The following is a 20,489-nucleotide window of genomic DNA, read 5'->3' as shown; positions in this document are numbered from 1 at the left end:
TGGAAGGGGTCCTCTTTTGAGCTGGATGAGGTTTTACAGTACCTCAAAACCACAACCACATTTCTGCTGTTCACCTGGGTAATCAATTTGACCCACATGAACTATTTAGATGTACACTTGTTCAAAGATACACTTTTAGGAAGGTATGCTACAAGAATGCACAGAAAAGAAACGTACTCCAGTTGCTTCCCTGCATTACACCAGCTCCCACCCCAAACATCAAAAGAGGTCAGTGGTAAAAGGGCAACTTGTTCAAGCTGCCCGTATGACCTCTGGGGAGGACGACATCATGGTAGAGTGCAGTAACTTGAAATTTATGTTTGAAAGAAGGGTCTACCTGGGTGAATTGCTCAATGAGCTCATTGATGAAGTCACACAGAAAAGAAGACTAGGCCACTTTAAGCCCATAGTTGGTGTTTGCACTTCTGACAGTAGTCCATCTGTCACTGGGATGAAAAGATTGGATGAAAACACAAGCCCCTTTCTCAGATCCCTAGTAGTCACCTACAATTCTGACTCATACAGCCTGAAGTCCATTTTTAGTAAAAACTGGGACATTTTAATGGAACACAGGGACATTATAACTCACCTGGGCCATAAACCAGTAATAATATACAGAAGAGGTCTGAATTTAAAAGATCTCCTTAGGAAAGGACACACTCACACAATAACTAGCCGTTGTGGCATGTACAAGTGTGAGTCTTGCAAATAGCATCGTAAGGTCAAAACTGGTATCAAGTCAACAATTAACAACATGGACTTCATTGTAAAAGGGAGGTATAATTGCTCCTCCAAAGCAGTTGTTTACGTAGCTACATGCAATCAGTGCTCAGCATTTTACATAGGTAAAACGGAGAGAAAATTTAGGACCAGGATCTACGAACACGACTATGCCATCAGGAAAAACAACATGACTAATGCACCGGCTAGGCATACCCATGACAATAATAGTCACAGTTTCAGTTTTATGGCCATTGTCCATGTTGCCATTAGTGAAAAGTTACCTTGGGGGCTCCAATTGGAGTTAAAAGAATTGCGGTGACAGTTTCTCTTGCATGCAGACAAATGGCCTGACATCAGTGGCAGGACATCAATCACCCCTGTCTTAAAATTGAAAGGCTTGGAAGGGAACAAAATAGCAGAATTTTAATGACTTTGCAAAGCACTTTATTAACTGTGTTTGTGTATTATTTTTAAAGCTTGTCTTTTAGAACACTAACATAAGGTTTTCAACTGTTCAGTTGTGCTTTTAGAGTAAATAATTCAGGTTTTTATATATATTGAAATTTTTAGAGGTTTTTATAACACTTATTACATGTGAAGTGTTGTAACAGTTGGTAAAGGATTAACTACATTCATTTACTTTAGTCATATGTCAGCTGTTTTTTTGTGTCCAATCAGAGTGATCAAAAAAGTATTTAAACAGAGGTTGTGCATTTTAACTTTTGTCTGATGAAGTTAACATTGTTTTAACGAAAGCGCTCACCAATTTTATTGGATTTAATCAGCATTGAAGTTCTGCTTTTACTCCACATTTTGCGTCCGGTGCTCTTTGGGACCCTTCCTGCCAGTGTTTTTCTTCATTTGGTTTAATTGAAAATCTAATATTCTTAATGCAGCAATAAAGTTGAGGTGAAAAGTATAAAGTTGCAATGACAATTATTGGAACTATTTTTCCCAAATTAATAGACCCCCAAGTGAAGAAAATGAAAAAAATAATAATTTTAATGTCTTCTAAACATACAGCTTAATCTCTTAGATGGAAACTTTACCTGGAAATTTTTGCATAGATCTTACTTCACACAACATATAACTGAATTAATGTTCAAGCAGAAACAAGTTTGCTGGAGATGTAAACAAGAATTTAAAGCAGATTTGCAACACATGGTTTTTGACTGTGGAATAACAATCTCTTTTTTACAGGTTGTTTGAGATAAATTTGTTTTATCTAAATCACTAATCCTTTTTAACACTCCTATTCCTATATGTGCTAAAAAAAATAAATAAATATCACATTTTGTGGTCTATGCTATCTATAGCTAGAATTGTTATAACTCTGAATTGGAAGAACAAATCTACACCCTCCTTCAAAGAATTTATAAATATTGCAACTGAAATCTGTCACCTTGAAATTGTTACAATTAACAATTCACAATTCACAATCAAACAATTGTTACAATGATAGCCTAAGTGACCACCACCTTACCTACATTATTAAGCACAAAATAGCCATCCCAAAACAATCCACACTAAGATTAATTAGAAATAAAAAAAAATTTGACCCTACTAGATTTCAACTAGAATTAAACTCTTGCAACTGGACGATACTAAAATATTTACCCCTAGATGAAGCAGTGCAGTATTTCAACAAAAAATTCCTGGAAATTCTTAATTTTCATGCTCCTATTCGGTCTAGGAAGACTAAGACAGGAGATGTCCCGTGGCTCTCCAAAGAGACCAGGCAGAAAATTAATCTTAGAAATAAAACATGGTCGGTATGGCGAAGCAATAAACTACCAGTTGATCAGATTAAATATAGACAACTTAGGAATGAAACCAAAAGACTAATCTTACTTGATAAAAGACAATACTATTGGAAACTGCAAACTGAGCATACAAACTGTCCACAAAAGTTCTGGGCCGGGCTAAATAATCTTCTACACCCAGGACGCTCCACTACCCCTGTCCCTGCTACACTCATAGATAAACCATCGGACATGATCTCAAATAGTTTCAATTGCTTCTTCACTGAGACAATCCAAACCCTGTCTAATCAACTGCCACTTAACTCTCAAAGCCTTGATACTCCCACCTATAAAACACATTCCCCAATTTACCTTTCAGCCTGTAGCAACTTCTTTCATCTGTAAATTAATCAAAAAACTAAAACCTACCACACTCTCAGCTGATCAACTTCCAGCTGAATACTTGCAAAAATCAGCTGAAGCCATTGCCTACCCTGTGTCAATACTCATTAATCGGACCCTAACAGAGGCCAAAATCCCTGATATCTGGAAGGTATCATATGTAATTCCTCTCCATAAAGGTGGCACTTCCACAGACCTCTCGAACTACAGGCCCATATCCATACTGTCCCCCCTAGCAAAAATAATGGAAAAATGCGTGCAGAAACAGCTTATGCAACACTTACTTGACAATCACCTATTAGCTGACACTCAGCATGGTTTCCGACCCCTCCATAGCACTACCTCAGCCCTTCTTGTCTTCTCCAATACCATAAATACCTATCGTAATAACAATAATATCTCCTCAGCATTATTCTTGGATCTGTCCAAAGCCTTTGATATGGTGGACCATAAATTACTAATTGATACATTGCATTCATTTGGTCTGGACACTACTGCTATTCAATGGTTTAGATCCTACTTAAATGGTAGAAAACAAGCAGTTTTATGGCAGACCAAACTTTCTAACTTTCAACCCAGTACTCTGGGAGTCCCACAAGGATCCATCCTAGGACCACTATTATTCTCAATCTTCATCAATGACCTGCACACAGTTGTATCAAATGCTAGTTGCATTCAATATGCAGATGATTCCACGCTGATTTGCTCTGGAACATCCCCTATAGAGTTACAATCTTTAACCCAAACTACTTTCAGCAAAGTAGAAAACTGGCTCTCTAGTCGTCGTCTGATACTTAATCCAAAAAAAACAAAAATGTTACTGTTTTCACCGACACAAAGGTCAAGCCCCCTCAACTTTACAATCCAAGCAAAGGACGGGACAATAATCTCTCCGGATCCCTCGACAAAATTATTAGGGGTAAATATAGATAACAACCTAAAATTTGATACTCATGTAAACCTAATGATTAAGTCAATCAATAAGAAACTAGGTTCGCTATATAGAATAAAAAGCTTCTTGACCCCCCAAGCTAAATCTGCCATTGCCCAAACCCATCTCCTCTCTACCCTACTGTACTCATCCCCCTTACTACATAATATTAATAAAACGATCATGAACAAGCTCACTATCTGTTATAATCACATCGCTAGGTTTGTTACTGGGTTACCATATAGAACCCACCACTGTACCAACTTAACCCAGCTTAACTGGCTTGAGCTACGAAACTAATTTCTTATAACCTACTAGTACTGACCCACAAAATTTTATATAACCCTGAATACCCTCCCTCACTCAAAAAATTGATCTCCCCTTGCAATAACCCTCGACCACTGAGGTCATCCAGTCGTCTCCTTATACAAACAAGTAAAACTAATAACGCAGCTGGTGACTCTCTCCTTACCAACTCCGCAGGGAAAACTTGGAACAAACTCCCTCCTGATATTACCTCACTCCCCTCTTTAAACCAATTTAAAACTAAACTAAAAGGCTACCTGGGGTCTGATATTACCTGCCATTGCTTTAACCCTGGCTAGCTATCTCTCTGAATATACTACTCCTAGATCCTGGTTATCTGAGTATTCCTTATTATAATAATTTGCTGTCATCATGTATAATTATTAAGTAAACTAACTAAATTTAAGCTATTAATTTACATATCATGTAATGACTAACCTCACCTTGCTTTAAATGTTTATGTTTTTGTTACTTCTGTAAATGTCTCATATTGTCTTGCTTGGAGCTTTTCTCCCCAGGCCTCCGCTGTAAATGGACATGTATCCAGTCGGACTATCCCAGTTAACAAATGTAAAATAAAAATAAATAAATAAAAATAAATTAAGTCAAAAACAACCAGGACTACCTCTTGCTACAATGCATGAACAAAATAAATTTTTTGTTAGAGATCTGCTTGCCGAGCAAAAATAACTGTACTTTAGATTTAATGTAATATATTATGACTTGATGGTTAGTGGACACTCCTGTAAATAGTTGTTTTTTCTTTTGTGTGTGAGGTTTAGTTGATTTTTTTTCATTTTTATGTTCACAAATCTCTGACTGTAAATATTGTTGTGATTGTTTTACAAATTGTAAATCAAATTGTTTGTGTCTTTCGGCTTTTCCCGGTTAGGGGTCGCCACAGCGGAACTCCGGTCCGCTAATGACTGGCAGTAGATTTTAACGTGCTGGCTTGCCTGGCCTAACGCACAACCTTCAACGAAGGAATGCCCATTCACTCATGTCGACACATAGAAGACGCTCTAACTGAGAATCGAACGGGCAACGTCTAACTGTGAGGCGACAACGCTACCGCACCACCACCACCGCAGTCACAAATTGTAAATCAAATTAAAAAAAAAAATAGAAAAGCTGATGAACAAGCAAGTCATCCAAGAGTTCACACCATATCAGCACAGATCAAGAACTTACTCAAGATTCTTTTTGCTGCCAAGGCCAGTTTTGGACCTCAGTCATTTCAAGTCCCTATGTCAAGCAAACAAAGTTCTGGATGGTCACAGTTCAGTCCATTCTTTCATTGTTGAGAGTGAATGACTGGATGTACCCTATAGAACTTCAGCAATGCATGCAACCACATCTAGGTTGACAGGCAGTCCAGGAGGATTCTCCGCTTCCAGCTGATAGCCAGCGACTTCCATTTCAGAGCTCTGCCCTTTGGTCTCACCACACCAACTGCGTGGCATTGGTTGCAGCGTATCTGAGACTGCAGTGGTTCTGAGTGCTCCCCTATCTAGTTGAGTAGCTAATTTCTGCACCTACCAGGGAATTACTAATCCATGCCAGAAACTCCTTGCTCCATCTTTGCTCATCATCGACCATAACAGTGAACTTGGAGAACACCAAGTTTCTCCCAAACAATAGAATTCATAGGTACACACTAGGACACAACTTGTCAGATAGTAAAACTCTGAAATAACAGACTGCCAACCCTCCACAACCATACATTACAGGTTCTCTCTTGCCAAAAGCCAACTGCAAGACTGATTCTTTGACTGTTAGGTTTAATGGATGCATCTGTTATCTTAGTTCCTCTTGCAGGGTATTTTGTACTCCCTTCACCCCAGGTCACGGTGACCACTGATGCCTCCCAACTGGGATGAGGGGGCACTACATGGGAAGGATAGTCCAAAGCACATGATCCCCCTTGGATGGCAATCTGTGTATCAGTATTCTAGAGATGAATGCACTTCTCCTAGCATTGCAGGCTTTTCAGGACTCTCTCTCAAGAAGTGATGTCCTACCTGTTATGTCATGAAGAGGTGAGGATTTGGCAAAGGGTGATATCCTCCAACCACTTTCTGATAGCAACACACATTCCAGGGAAATCCAGTGTTCTGGCAGACAGCCTGAGCAGGTCTATCATCTTGCCTAATGTGTGGTCCCTCAATCTGAAGGTGGCAGAGCTGATTATCTGTCTTTGGGGATTGACCATGCTAGTGTCCTTTTGCATCTCTTCACAATACCAAGTTCAGCAGGTACTTTACCCTTATCCCCCAGGAATGAGTCACCGAGGGCTGCTCTGACCCACATTTGGACTCCTTGTCTCCTGCACACCTTCCATCCAACTCCTCTTTCTCCACTTCCAGTGATGGCTAGTCAGTCCAGACTTTCTTCCCAAGTAATCCACATTCTTAACTCATCCCGGAGACCATCTACCCAAAAGATTTTGCAAAAGTAAGTAGAAGTTGTTTTATATTTGGGCTTCTCAGAGAAATCTGAATCCTTTTTTGGCTTCTTTCCCCTTATAAACTGGATTTATTTTCTAGAGACAGAGGAGCTATTGATTTAGCCACCCTCTGTAATATCCTTCTATGGGACCACCCAAAGGTTTTATTAGCTTGGGGGCTCTTTCCCATCCATTGAGGAAAGGATGGATGGAACAGCATTAGATATGATCATTATGTACTTACCATAATAATACATGTTCTTCATGTTTCACTGTTGCAGTCGTCACTTGTGGGTTATCCCTGCTGTGGTAGCCCTTGGCCGGCCTGAATACCAGAGTCCATGTTTTTTTGCATCTGCTGCCATCGACTGTAGTCTGACATCAAGTCGTCATTGCTATAAAGCAAGGCAGCCAATGTCATTACATCAGTCATTCTTGCTGTGGAGCCCATAGCAGAAGCAGTTTGCACAAGTGTCGGTTGGTCACTACCAAAAGTTGAATTTCATCTGAAAACGTCTAAACTAAGTACCCAGTTGGGGATCCTTATTTCTTGCACTAACCGATGTCCAAAAAAGTTAACAATCGTCTCGCCTGTGAAAAACAGATCCCACACCAAGACTACCATTCTTACTGTGTCACTTGTTTAGGCCCAGACCACAAGGTCCCCCATTGCTGGTTCTGTGCCCTCTTTAATGCAAGAACCATTTGCCGTAGAACTCTTTTTGTCGACAGTTATTTTCGCGTTCTGTCTTCACATTCCGATATGGCATCCATCAGCCAACAATCTGTGGGCATTCTGAAGAAAACAGAGATAAATATAGAGACAGACCACACAAGGCTAAGCCTTCCGATGATGCTACCGCTAAGCAGGTCGTCGTTTCTCCGGAATTCAGTGAGTTGCTTTGGCGGCCCTTGGTGCCCAATTCAATATCTACACAGGCCTGTGCCGAGACCCTTTCGAAGTCCAGTATGCCGCAGAAATCTTCTTAGTCTTCTGAGCCTTTGGCTATCTCTGCCTCGGTTGGTTCCGGAGCTGCTATGCAGGCACCGGCTTCCGAGGAGGCCTTTCGCACTACTGAATCTAGGCAAAAACCGACGTCTTTGCATCCAATTTCCATTTCTCTCAGACCGACGGATTCTCTCAGGCCTAGAAGCCAGGTCACTCCTAGGAAATATGCTTCTAGCCACCATCTTGCTACTGCTTCACCACCCCAAGCACAAATTCTTAAAATGGCGGAGGATCTCATCTCCAGTATCCGGGGTAGTCGGGCCACTACTTCTAAAAGGAAAAGGCACCCTTCCCCAGAAATTATGACAAAACAGGATTCTGAGGAATCTGACTATTCAGTTTTTGAAGAGGAACAGCATCCCTTAACTACTTATGAGGATTGAGATGCAGAGGAATCCATCCCTTCTGCCCCCCCGAGGACCTTTCCTTTGAGGAAACCCTTCACTTCCTCAGGGAACATTTCCAATAGGAATCTCAGGACTTCCCATAGTCTAAGAAAAGACGTGGAGTGTTTCTGGACCTGTCCCAGCACAGGCCCCTGGCCACCCCCCCCCCCATTTTAGAAGTGGTGGATGATTTTTTCCATGAATCCAGCTTAGCCCCTGGTACCCTCACTCCGGCTCCCAGTAAACCTGACAAGGTACTACAGAGTACTGGATTCTCACAAATACCTGTACTGAGCTGCATACCCTGAGATCATTATGCATGGACCTAAAGGAGCTAAGACTAGTTCTGCCAAGAATCCTCTTCCTTCTGACAAGGACTCCAGAGCTCTGGACAGATGGGGTAAAAAAGTATGCACCTCTGCAACCTTAGCTATCAGAGCACTCAATTGTCAGTTCCATATGTTAAAATATCAACAACACACTTTGGAACAATTAAAACAGAAGATTGTTACCTTTCCTGACTGTGCCACTACAAAAGAGTTAGCAGATTTACTGCACTCTGCTTGTCAAGTGGCCAAACACTCATTACAATGTGGATATGACACCGTAGAGGCCTCTAGCAGGGTAGCAGTAACAGGATCTGTTAGGAGACATGCATGGCTGAAGGAACAACCTCTCCCTGATCATGTCAAGTCTAAACTTATTGATGCACCCCTAGATAAGGAGCGCTTGTTTGGGGAAAAAGCAGAAGAGGTGCTTAAAAAGATGGAAGACAAAGTAAAATCTGTGTAAACAGTAAAATATTTCTTTCAAGTTCAACCTCCCAGATTCGGCAGGAACTTTCCCTCTAAGCACTGGTCCTTCTGTACACCTAGCAGACAGGGCCAAGGTAAGCCCCACAGGGACAGACCATCCAGGCCCTTATCCCAGCGCCAGCAGAGAAGCAAACAGTGGACCACTTCCATCTCTAAGGCAGGGAGTTTTGAGCCAACCTTCTATGGCAAACACTCACAATGACTCCCCCTCCCCCTTCTGCCCTCCCTTCTCTCATCAAAAACTAGGAGGAAGGCTCTCCCTCTTCAAAGACAATTGGCTTTCTGTAACAAAGGACCAATGGGTCTTAAAAGATAATTTCTCAGGGATACAAATTCTCTTTCAGCGAATTCCCAATTCTAAGAGGGTACCCAGACTTACCTCCAGATCAGTGGGCAGAGGCACTGAAACAGGTCCATATATCCCAGGAGGCAATATAACCTGTCCCCTCAGACCAAACAGGCAAATGCTTTTATTCCAGACTATTCCTTTTTCCCAGAAAAGAGGGCACTTGGCACCCCATCCTAGATCTAGCCATTCTGAACACTTCTTTGTTGGTCCCCAGATTCAAAATGCTAACTTTGCAACAGCTGCTGCCTATCCTAACAAAAAATGCCTGGCTAGTAACCCTAGACCTAAAAGATGCCTACCCTCCACATCCCCATCAGGGTATCGTGCAGAAAATTCCTGTGCTTCAGAGCAAGCTCACAACACTTTCAGTTCTCTGCACTGCCCTTTAGCTTATCTACTGCTCCCAGAGTAGTCACCAAATGCTTGGCCCCGGCCATAGCATTCTGCAGACAGAAAAGTATACAGATTTACCGTTACCTGGACAACTGCCTCATTCAGGCAGAGTGCAAATAAAAACTGCTCCAGGACCTTCTCTCTGTCAAATCACTCCAAACTTCCGTAGGGTTCACCATGAATGAAAAGAAATCAAAACAAAACCCCACCAGGAGGATCATTTTCTTGGAAGCTGTGCTAGACACAGCATCCCAAATGGCCTTCCTATCCCCAGAAAAGCAGAGCTTACTGCCTCTCTACATAACCCAGCTGGCTTCCATAAGTCACCTCACTTTGAGGAAGTTTCTGCAAGCCCTGAGATACATGGCATCTTGCATCCTTCTCATTCCCCTGGCCAGGTGTCACATGAGAAAACTTCAGTGGTATTTAAAGAACATTTGGTGCCAGCACTCTCAGTCCCTAGAGACCTCTTTGATCCCATGTATAAGGGCCAAGTTTCTCTGGTGGGAAGAGGCCTGTGCCAGGAACAAGGGTCTTTCCTTCATCCTCCGCCCTTCCGGCCAGACCATCACCACTGATGCCTCAGACATTGCTTGGGGCACTCACTTAGGAGGCAGGTGCAGCCAAGGTCTGTGGGATGCCCAGCAACTTCACTTGCACATCAGTCAGAAAGAAATGATGGCAGTACAAAAGGCTTTGACATCCTTCAAACCCCAGGGGGTTCTCCTTATAAAAACAGACAACACCACAGTAATGTGGTACATCAGCAAACAGGGGAGGACCCAATCATACCCCCTGTGCAGGTTAGACATGAGCCTCTGGCTTACAGCCACCTCGACGTGTCTACACCTAATTGCCCAATACCTACCAGGGGTGAAAAGCACCCTGGCAGACCACCTAATCAGAAACTTACTGGACCCCTACGAATGGCAGCTCCACAGGGAAATCTTTCAGCATATCACTCAGGAGTGGGAGACTCCGGAAGGGGATCTCTTTGCCTCGCATCTCAACCACCAGCTGCAAAAGTTCTGTACCAGGGAGTCTCCCCTCATAGCATGGAAGGTGGATGCTTTCACCTTCCCCTGGAACACTCCCTCTTTGTGTACGCGTTCCCTCCCCTGCCCCTTATTCCTAAGGTACTGATCAAAGTAAGGGAGGAGAGACCAAAGGCCATCCTCATTGCTCCAGAGTGGCCCAGACAGCATTGTTACCCCTTACTGCGCAGCTTGACCTTACATCCCCCCCAAGTAGCTTCTCCTGATCTCAGATCTCTTGACCCAAGTGAGGGGGAAGATACTGCACCCAGACTTGCAGACTCTCAATCTTTCAGCATGGCTTATACCTTAAAAGCTAACAAGGAGTCCCTGTTAAGCAAACAGGTCCTAGACATCATCACAGAGGCCAGAAGGCCCAGCACCAGAAAATTATATGCAGAGAAATGGAAAAGATTCTGCTCCTGGAACCAGTCCAAAGGGATCAGTACCTCGCAGCCTTCCATCCCTCTTATTTTGGATTACCTAGCTGAGTTGCCCCTTAGTGGACTCTTTCTCCTCTATTTAAATCCATGCCTCAGCAATTTCTGCCCATTCCAATTCTGACCCAGCCCTCTTCTCTCATCCTTTGATTAAGCAATTCCTCCGGGGGGCTTCTTATATCAGACCTCCCAAAAGTCCTCCAACGCCACCCTGGGACCTGAATTATATTCCAGAAAACTAACCTTACCTCCTTTCGAAGCTGCTGCTTCTGCAAAATTAAAATACCTCTCCTGGAAAACTGCCTTCCTACTAGCTATCACCTCAGCCAGAAGGGTATTAGAACTTTGGGCTCTCATGGCTGTTGAGCCCTTCATCATTTTCCATGCAGGCAGGGTCTCGCTGAGGACTAACCCCTCTTTTATGCCCAAGGTGGTATCTGATGTGACCGTCAACCAGGCCATACACCTACCCACCTTCTCTCCCAACCCTCAAAACAAGGGAGAAAGAATTCTACACTCGCTAGACATGCACAGACAACTCAGCTACTGTCTGGACCATACTAAACCATTCAGAAAAACAGACCAACTACTTGTCATCTTTGTCCCTGAGGCAGGGGGGAAGCCAATTTCCAAACAAACCATTTCCAAATGGATATCACACTGTATCCATTTCTGCTACAGACTACATGGACCCCCCCCCCCCCCAAGTCTAGACGTACCCATTCCACTAGGGCAGCTTCCACTTCCACAGCCTTCCTCAGAGGATTCCCCACCAGGGGCATCTTGGAAGCTGCCACCTGGACCTCTCTCCATACCTTTACAAACCATTACAACCTACCTCTTTTTTCTAAGTCTAGGGCGGGGTTTGCCTCTGCAGTTCTGCAGGACCTGCTGACCCATGCCTAGGACTCTAACCTATCCTCCACCCCTCTCAGCTTTGGGAATCCTCCCACAGGTGATGACTGCAACAGTGAAACATGAACATAGTACAGTTGTGTACACTTACCATAATTGTAGATGTTTGAGTGTATTCACTGTTGCAGTCCTGGTTTCCCTCCCTCCATCCCCCATATAGCATCTTCCCCTAGGAGAGAGAAGCTTCCCATGGTGGCTTTTTGCCATCCGGACCACTTTCCCTTATTTCCTTGTGCTTCTGATGGGTTAGGACAAGAAAAAGTGCTGTAATGATGTTGATTGCTTGCTTTATAGCACTGATTACCTGACGTCAGACTACAGGCGACTGCAGCAGACGCAAAAAAAAAAATTTACTCTGGTATTTGGGCTGGCCGAGTGCTACAACAGCAGGGATAACCCACAGGTGATGACTGCAACAGTGAATACACTCGAACATCTACATTTATGGTAAATATACACAACTGTACTGTCTCTGTTGTCTGCTTTCATCCTTCTTCAGCTACCTGCTTTCCTTTTCCCCTTCCATAGTGCTGAACTCATTACTGCTTCTTCTGGTAATACCTTACTGGCCCTTTCCTAGGTGTATCTTTGTGTGCTTTGTGCTTCAGACCAACATATGAGTTAAGCATGTTGTTATACATTCTATTTTTATGAGGATGAGGTTCTTTGTCCTGTATTGGTTTTGGGGCAAACTCAGTCTGAGATTGTCAGGGTCTGCAATTAGTTATGGGTAAGGGGAGGAGCCTGAGCTTTGGGAGGTTGGATCCAAAGACTCTTCCATTGAGGAAGTACGTAAGCAGACAGTACAGATCTATCATTATGGTAAGTACAAAATTTCATTTATTTGTAAACTGAAGCATATTTGCCTTTTGTGCCTACCTTTGAAGTCCTAGGCCATTGCATATGTTCTATCTCAGGGCTTCTAGTCAGTTTGAATTTAGCATGCTCCATCTAGGTGCATGTTTGTGCAGTTTCTACTTTTGTCCTAAGCGTTCTTCAGTTTGCAATGTACCCTTTGAGTAAAGATCTGCTAAAGCTTTTCCATCTACTCACAGCTGTAAGAAGTCTTTTTCTCCATGAGACTTGATATTTAACATTGCTTCAGTTTTAACTGGTAGACATAGCGGACACTGGCTATCTTCCTTGGAAAACACTTTTTATTTATAGCAATTTCAAGAAGTATTATTGTAGGGTAACAGGTCATACACTGTTTTCCATAATGAAACTGTCTTTACAAATTAGCTTATTCTCTGTTTTTTATACAGTTGTTCCAGCATTGACCTTGAGTCCGTCCAGACAACTGCCCGTTTTAACCAAACTATCAGATTGGAGGAGAACCTCTTTTATATAAATTAGCTGCCCATAGACAGTTAACATACAGCTCCAAAAAATAAATATTTTCAGGAAAACAGATCAACTTCTCATTTCTTGTAGCAGATGGAATAAAAGACCCACCTACTTAAATATTTGTTCCTCTGAATATGGCCTTTTGGTATGACAAGAAATGTTAACTTTTACTGAGTTTTCAGCGCATTCTGAAAGAGCAACAACAACTTTTGTAATTTATTTCGCAGATTTCAACATACGATATTTTAGTACCTGCCACATGGTCTACTGTCCACATCTTTGCCAACCAGAACGAGATGGAAATACAGTCTAGATGTAGGACAGATCCTGACATATCTGACCTTCAGAGGTCTTGTTATTCCCCTTACAAAGTAACTGGTGTTGCTTAGCAGTCTGCCTGTTGTTAAGATTTACTGTTAAAATTACCCATCTTGAAGAAGATACTACCACTCTATAATGTACTTAACACATCAGTAGGTCTTTAAGGAGAGGTCGCTGCAGCAATTAAGTTTCTTTCCTCCACCCTCTTTAAGACTATGAGACTAGTATGTAGATAATAGTTGAACTTATTTAACAAATATTTTCTTAGAAAGTTATTTGTTTGTTAGACTGGGGTTAGAATATTTTTTGCTGTAGGACTACTGGCTGTGAGGTCATCTGTGGGCTTGAAGAACAGACATAACCTCCTATAAAACACTGCCTTTATAAGGGTACCTCACATGCAGACCTGCCTGCCACTAAGGATATGAGAACAGCAGTTGGACTTCATAGAGAGTAATGGACAGCTGTGGAAAAAGACATACAGTGACCTCTATGTGAAGCTGTATTGTCGTGGTAAGTACTTTGTTCAGCTTACTTTCTGTTCCAAAGGTGCCTTTTATTAATACTTACTTAGTTTTTGTTAAAAGGTTAATACTACATAATCACTCATTTGTGTATCTGCATGAAGAGACTGACAGACACCTGATTAACTTTCTGCATTAAATGCATCAACTCACTGCTTCATTTTTTTTCTTAAACATTTTTAGGACAGAATAGTAATGCTGTAAAACTGAAAACTCTCTCTCGAGCTCTTGAGATAATGACAGAGACAAAAAGTGCCTTTCTGCTTATTGCAAATGAAATAGCAGTTGAACAAGACCAGGTAAGTCCAATGCTTACAGTAATAATAAAAACAGCTGTGTTTGTTTTTTGTGTTGTACGAGCACCTTGTGCACTGTATGCTTTTTTTGGTTAGTTTTAAAATTAATATTTTTCTTGCTGCTCCTGACATTTTCTTTCCGCCATACAAGCCGTCCTAGTATTAAAATATTCTGTGTTTTGTTACATTTAGGCATTTTATCATATGTATTGAATCTTGCCTGGTATTTTTAATGGGTAGGTTTTTTTTTTTTTTTTTTTTGCTTTAGTACAAAGGCTGTAATTGCTACTTTTATGCTAGTGTTTTGGAGCATGCACTTATGTCTTTCTTTCTTTAACAAAGCATTTTAAGAGCAATAATTGTACAATCTTCAAAACTAAAACAAAAACATCTACAATTTAAATAATTATAACACATTAAACATAAAAACATTGGTTGAAAACAAAATTACTAATCTTCCAACCCACCAAACTTACCCTAGACAGCTCTCACTTTAACATCACAGCAAAAGACACCACCACCATCCAACCTACAGAACACACCAAATTACTAGGAGTCGAAATAGACAATAAACTGAACTCTGACATTCACATTTCCATGACCATTAAAAAAGTGCACAATAAACTAGGAGCATTATATAGAAATCAGCAACTACTTACCAAAGCAGCTAAAATTTCGGTAGCAAATTCTCATCTTATCTCTACCCTACTCTATGCCTCTCCAATATTTACTAACCTTAGACAATGTGATCTAAATAAGCTCGAAACCTGCTACAACAAAATCGCCAAATTCGCCACAGGAGTCTCCTAGCGTACTCACCACTGTCTCTCACTAGCAGAACTGAGCTGGCTAGAGCTCCCCCACCTCCTTCAGTGGTACCAACTCACACTCGCCCACAAACTAATAAACCAACCACTAAAAGTCCCATCCCTCCAGAATCTACTCCAACCCTACATAACCACGAGACCACTAAGATCCAGCCACAAAAACCTCCTACAGGTCACAAGAGCCATTAACTCTGCTGGAGAAGCATTATTCTCCTGCACTATAGCCAAACTCTGGAACTCCCTCCCATCCTCAATTACCTCTGTAACTTCTTGCACCCACTTAAATCCTTCTTGTAGCAACAACTGCTAATGGCTATGTAACTCAAAAACAGTTTGTATCAGTTGTTCACTGATGAATCTCAACTACATTTTAACCATGTTTAGTATATGTCACCATATTTTAAAATTGTATTATGCTCTACAGCTGTTTTACATCTGTTTTCTTCTTGTCTTGCGTCCTTAACTGGACTAATGTCTATATTTAATGCTATGTTTTTTTAACTGTATAATGCAAATAATAATGTGGAGCTTTTCTCCCCGGGCCTCGGCTGAAAATGGACCTGTGTCCGGTCGGACTCTCCTGGTCAACAAATGTAAATAAATAAATAAAGAATCAATAGACGGTATATGACAATTTAATATTAAGAAAAATTTTAGACAGTTTGTAGAGAAATTAAAGATAAGTTTGTCTAATACAAATAGGAATTGCAATATGAAGTGAGGGAAAAACAGGCTAAAGGTACTTGTTCATATTTAGGGATATAGTTTATCCTGGTTTTGAGCAGTAACAGAGCCAGATTTTAGCAAGGAAGCCTTTCAGAGTGGTTTTAAAAGGTGGGAAGGAGGGTGTAGACCTGATGGATAGAGGTAAGGAGTTCCAGACCTTAACAGCCATATATGAGTACAGACAATGTCCGGTAGATTCGCTAGCTTTGTAGACAGGAGTTTTTGATCACTGGATTGCAACCAGGAACATAATTGTGTAGAATGTTTTTTAGTGCTGGAAGCCAGATGGATGCTAGGCAATTTTATAGGTGGTAAGAAGCTCTATGTGTTAGTTGATTTGGCAGTTTTAGCCAATTTTGGCTTTTTGGTACTATGCAATGGTGGCTTCTAAAAGGGGTATGTGCTGCAAATTTAAGAACTTTGTTGTAGCATTGTTCAGGCTTTAATTTTTGTGAAACCTGGAGGTTCGTAAGGATGGAAGTGCCATAAAGAAGAGTGGGGAGGAGATAAGTAGTAAGTGTAGTTTTAGTTGCGGCAGTGAGAATGTTTTTGGCTCTGTAAAGCATCCTTATAGGTTCATAGGTGTTTACTACGCTAACGACCACAAGGGCCTTTTTAAGGCTAACCATGCATCCCAAATCTCTGACAAGTTCTGATACCCTTAAGTGTAATCATGTGCCTGGGAGATGAACCATTTACAGGTTACCTGTGTCCATTAGAGACATGGGTGTCAAATCAGGGATGAATTTCTGGTTTCCCATCCAATTGTCCAAGATGCACTTGAATTGGGTTAGGGAAGAACTCTGCTTCACATGGATGGGGAGCCTGTTTCATAGACGTGGTAGTCTGTGGGATACATACCTATCACTCCAGCAGGACTATTTGTATCACAGGCAAGGTTAAGTCTTGCAGGAGGCCCATCATAGTGGGGTCTGACAGTGCCCAGTTTGCCAAGCATAGATCTTCCCTCTAAAGCCTGTAGGAGACAGAATACAGGGATAGGGCCTTGAGGCAGTCTGCATAGGACATTTTACATACACCTTGTATTTTTTAGTGAGAAACGTCTGTTTACTTTCCAATTGTTGGATATGCCTGGTTAGGTGCATACCAAAGTGGGCATTGTACTCGATGATAGTTTGATGAATGCCGAATACAGTGGAATAATGACTTCCTTGGATTTAGATGCAATACCTTTGTTTACAAGTTACGCAATGTAGAATGAGTTCCTCACCACTGTAGACACATGATGGTCAAAGGCTAGATTACTATCTATGTGTATCCCTAAGTCCCTGACTACTAGGTCACCTCTAAGTGGTGTGTTGTCAATATGGTAGTTATCAGGGATGGATGACTTCCCAAAGGATACTGTTATGCATTTTTTGGCATTTAGTTTTAGTCCATGGCTGTGATACCAGTTGTTTGCCTGTGTCAGTCCCTCCTGGAGAACATTCATGTCAGTGTGAGATTCAGTGACAGCTCCTAATTTGCAGTCATCCTCAAATTTAGTCACCAGAGACCACTAACATTGGCCTTGACTTCTGAGAAGTAAATGCCAAAAAGGAGCGGTCAAAGGAGTGATCCCTGAGGGACTTCACTTGTGACTAGCCTCTTTGTAGAAGTGGACTCCCCAATGTTAACTTCCTTAGTTTTTGATGATTTTTTTCTTATACAATCTTGTATATGCAGGTTGAATGTAAGATTAGCATCCACTGTCACCCCTAATAGTTTGCTATGAGAAGTGACTTCAATGGTTGTATTATCAAGAGAGAGAGGGATTTGGGGGGAAAAGTAGTAGTTTGATCTTTTTTGGGTTGAGCATGAGTTATGAAGCCATGTCTCAGTGGTTGTTAAAGCTTTCCTGAGTATTTTTGTGGGGGGTTTACCATGTTGTCATTTGTGCAAATGAGAAGGGGAATCATCTGGGTATTGTATTAGGGTGTCCTGTTGTGTGGAAGTATAGAGGGCATTGGTGAAATTGTTAGAGGAGGGGACCAAGGATAGAGCCTTGTGGTACACTGGTGGTGACTGGGAGGTAAGGAGAGAGCATGGAGTGCCATTTTACTGACTGGACAAGTGGCTTTTGAACCACATAAAGGTGGGCTTAGAGAGACCTAGTGAGGACATTTGAAGTAAAAGTTTGCTGCAATAAACTGTGTCAAAGGCTTTAGAGAAGTCTAGAAGTAAGGACGATACTATTTTGCCGTTATCTCTAGCTTTATTAATAGTATCTATATAGGTTAGAAGGGCAGTGCTAATGCTATGGGAAGGACAGAAGCTGTGTTATATAAGGGGTTAAGAGTTCTTGTCAAATAGTCTAGCAATTGTTTTTGAATACGTTTTCAAGTATTTTGGTGAGGGGAGATACGATTGCTATAGGTCTGAAGTCATTAATGTCTGTTGACTATCCTCCTTTGTGCAGAGGGATAATGTGCGACTTTTTCCAGAAAAGAGGGGAAAGTGTGACTCTTGGACTGATATATTTATAAGGCTTGAGAGCAGGATAGGCAATGCTGTTGGCTGCTGTTTTTAGGTACTCACTTGGAAGGTCATCAGCTGAAGAAGAGTATGGTTTAAATTTGAGTTGTTTTATATAGGATGTAGGCACATGTTTGTAGGTGAAAGTGGATGTGGTGCTATGTGACTGTTGGGAAGGGTTGGGATCAGATGTTGATGAATCACTTGGTTAAAGATAAATATGGTCTATAAAACATGAGTTGAACTGTATTGCAGTTTTGACTGGTGAGTTATTGGGAGTGGGGTATGGATTGAATTTTTGGCCAGGATGTAAGATTTCTTTAATGGATGTCCAATCTTCTTTAGGATTGCATTTAGTATTATTCTGAAAGTTATTGTAGTACATTTTTGTCTTAATTTATTTGCTTTTTAGTATGATTGAGAAGTATTCTGAAGTTTTCAAGATATTGAGGCGTTTTATATTTTTGCCATTCTTTCCATGCTTTATTTCTATCCTTGCATTTGCATTCTACACTTTTTGAATCGCCAAATTGCATTTTATTTGTTTTCAGTTTCTTCCTTCTTGAAGGTTCAAGGCTATTTAGGATATTTAAAAAAGTATTTAATTCAATCACCACGTCTTCTAAGGGGAAGATTTTTTAGGAAGTTCCAGTTAACAGATGGTAGTGTAGTAATGAACATTTCTGGGTTAAACTTGGAAAGATTGTGTTGTTTTATAAATATGCCGTTTACCTGGATGTGTGAGACATCTAGTCATGTAGACTGGGAGATGATCACTAAGAGGGTCTGACATTCTACCTGCGGTGAAGTATTGGGTCTGATAAAGATCCAGTCTAATATAGAATTGGATGTCTTGCTATAATGTGTGAGGCTGTTAATTAGTTGTGTGAAACCATATAAGTTCACACTAGATGTAGGGGACTTGGAGTTTATGTCCAACCAATTGACATTCAAGTTTGTCCAACCAGTTGGCATTCACAACACTTAATATTTTTTTTCTTGTGGAAATGTTATGGATATCCAGTGTAGGATATCTTCCGGTATAGCTGCATTGTCACCAGGACGGATATAAAGGACAGTAATACACATTTGTTTGTTTTGAGGAAAGCAATAAGAATCTCTGCTGAACTGAATTGTAGTGTTGGTTTGCTGTAAGGGGAAATGTGGTAGGTACTGGGAAATATTAAAGCAATACCACTACATTTCTTCTTTATACAATCATTAGAGATGATGATATAGCCAGGAGGTATAACTTAAGAGTCGTTTATGCTGGGTTTAAGCCAAGTTTCAGTTACAGTGAAAGTGTCAGGCTTATGTTGAGTAATCCAGACATGTAGCTCAGCAGTTTTATTTATTACACTTCTAACATTTATTGCAGCAACACTTAGTTCACCAGGTTTGGGAATCAGCTGTTGCTGGGTTACAGAAGTATGTGGAAGAGAATTAAAGAAAAACGTGGCTAAAGCCTGCCACCAAGGACCATGAGATTCTGCCACCAGGGTATAGTATGATTCAACTAGACCGTACCACCAGAAAGGGTGGTGGGGTAGCCATTCTTTACAAGTCTACCCTATCTGTCAGCATAGACACCCAACAACCACCCCAGTTCAGTAATGCTGAAATTCATATCTCAAAACTACAAATTAACAAAAACAAAAATGTAAACATCATTTGTGTCTACATTCCCCCAGGGAGGAACACAGAAACCTTAGAAGATTTCTTATATTGGTTATTCAATAACTACCCCCAAGAAACAATTGTTCTTGGGAATTTCAACATTGACTGGAACACTTACTCTTGTGAAACCCCACAACCCACATAAACCTCAATGGATGTACTCAAATCATAACCTCCCCACAAGGACAGGAAAACCCAATAACAAGGAAAGTACCCTAGACTGGATACTCATCAATACCCATCTTCAATCTTATAAATCAGGCACTTTGCCTGATGACCTAAGTGACCACTGTCTCACCTATGTAATCAAGCTCATAGTAGACTGCTCCTACCAACCCACCTGTAGAACATTAAGAAACAACAAGAATTTTATTCGCACCAAGTTTCAAAATGAACTTAAGGCAT

The 20,489-nt window shown here is 41.2% G+C and overlaps 1 protein-coding gene across 1 annotated transcript in view; it reads left to right on the top strand.

Annotated features, from left to right (window-relative positions):
* EDRF1 (erythroid differentiation regulatory factor 1) overlaps positions 1-20,489 on the top strand; it is a 1,512,804-nt gene that overhangs the window by 1,289,067 nt on the left and 203,248 nt on the right. Inside the window, exon 20 of the mRNA XM_044055563.1 lies at positions 14,267-14,382. Within this exon, the coding sequence (XP_043911498.1) occupies positions 14,267-14,382 (116 nt within the window). The remainder of the gene's footprint in view (positions 1-14,266; positions 14,383-20,489) is intronic.

This window comes from Protopterus annectens, chromosome 14.part0 (assembly GCF_019279795.1).
Source record: "Protopterus annectens isolate FY-2018-M chromosome 14.part0, PAN1.0, whole genome shotgun sequence".
Lineage (NCBI taxonomy): Eukaryota > Metazoa > Chordata > Ceratodontiformes > Protopteridae > Protopterus > Protopterus annectens.
The sequence above is the reverse complement of the archived record's forward strand: the minus strand, read 5'-3'. Positions and strand labels throughout refer to the sequence as shown.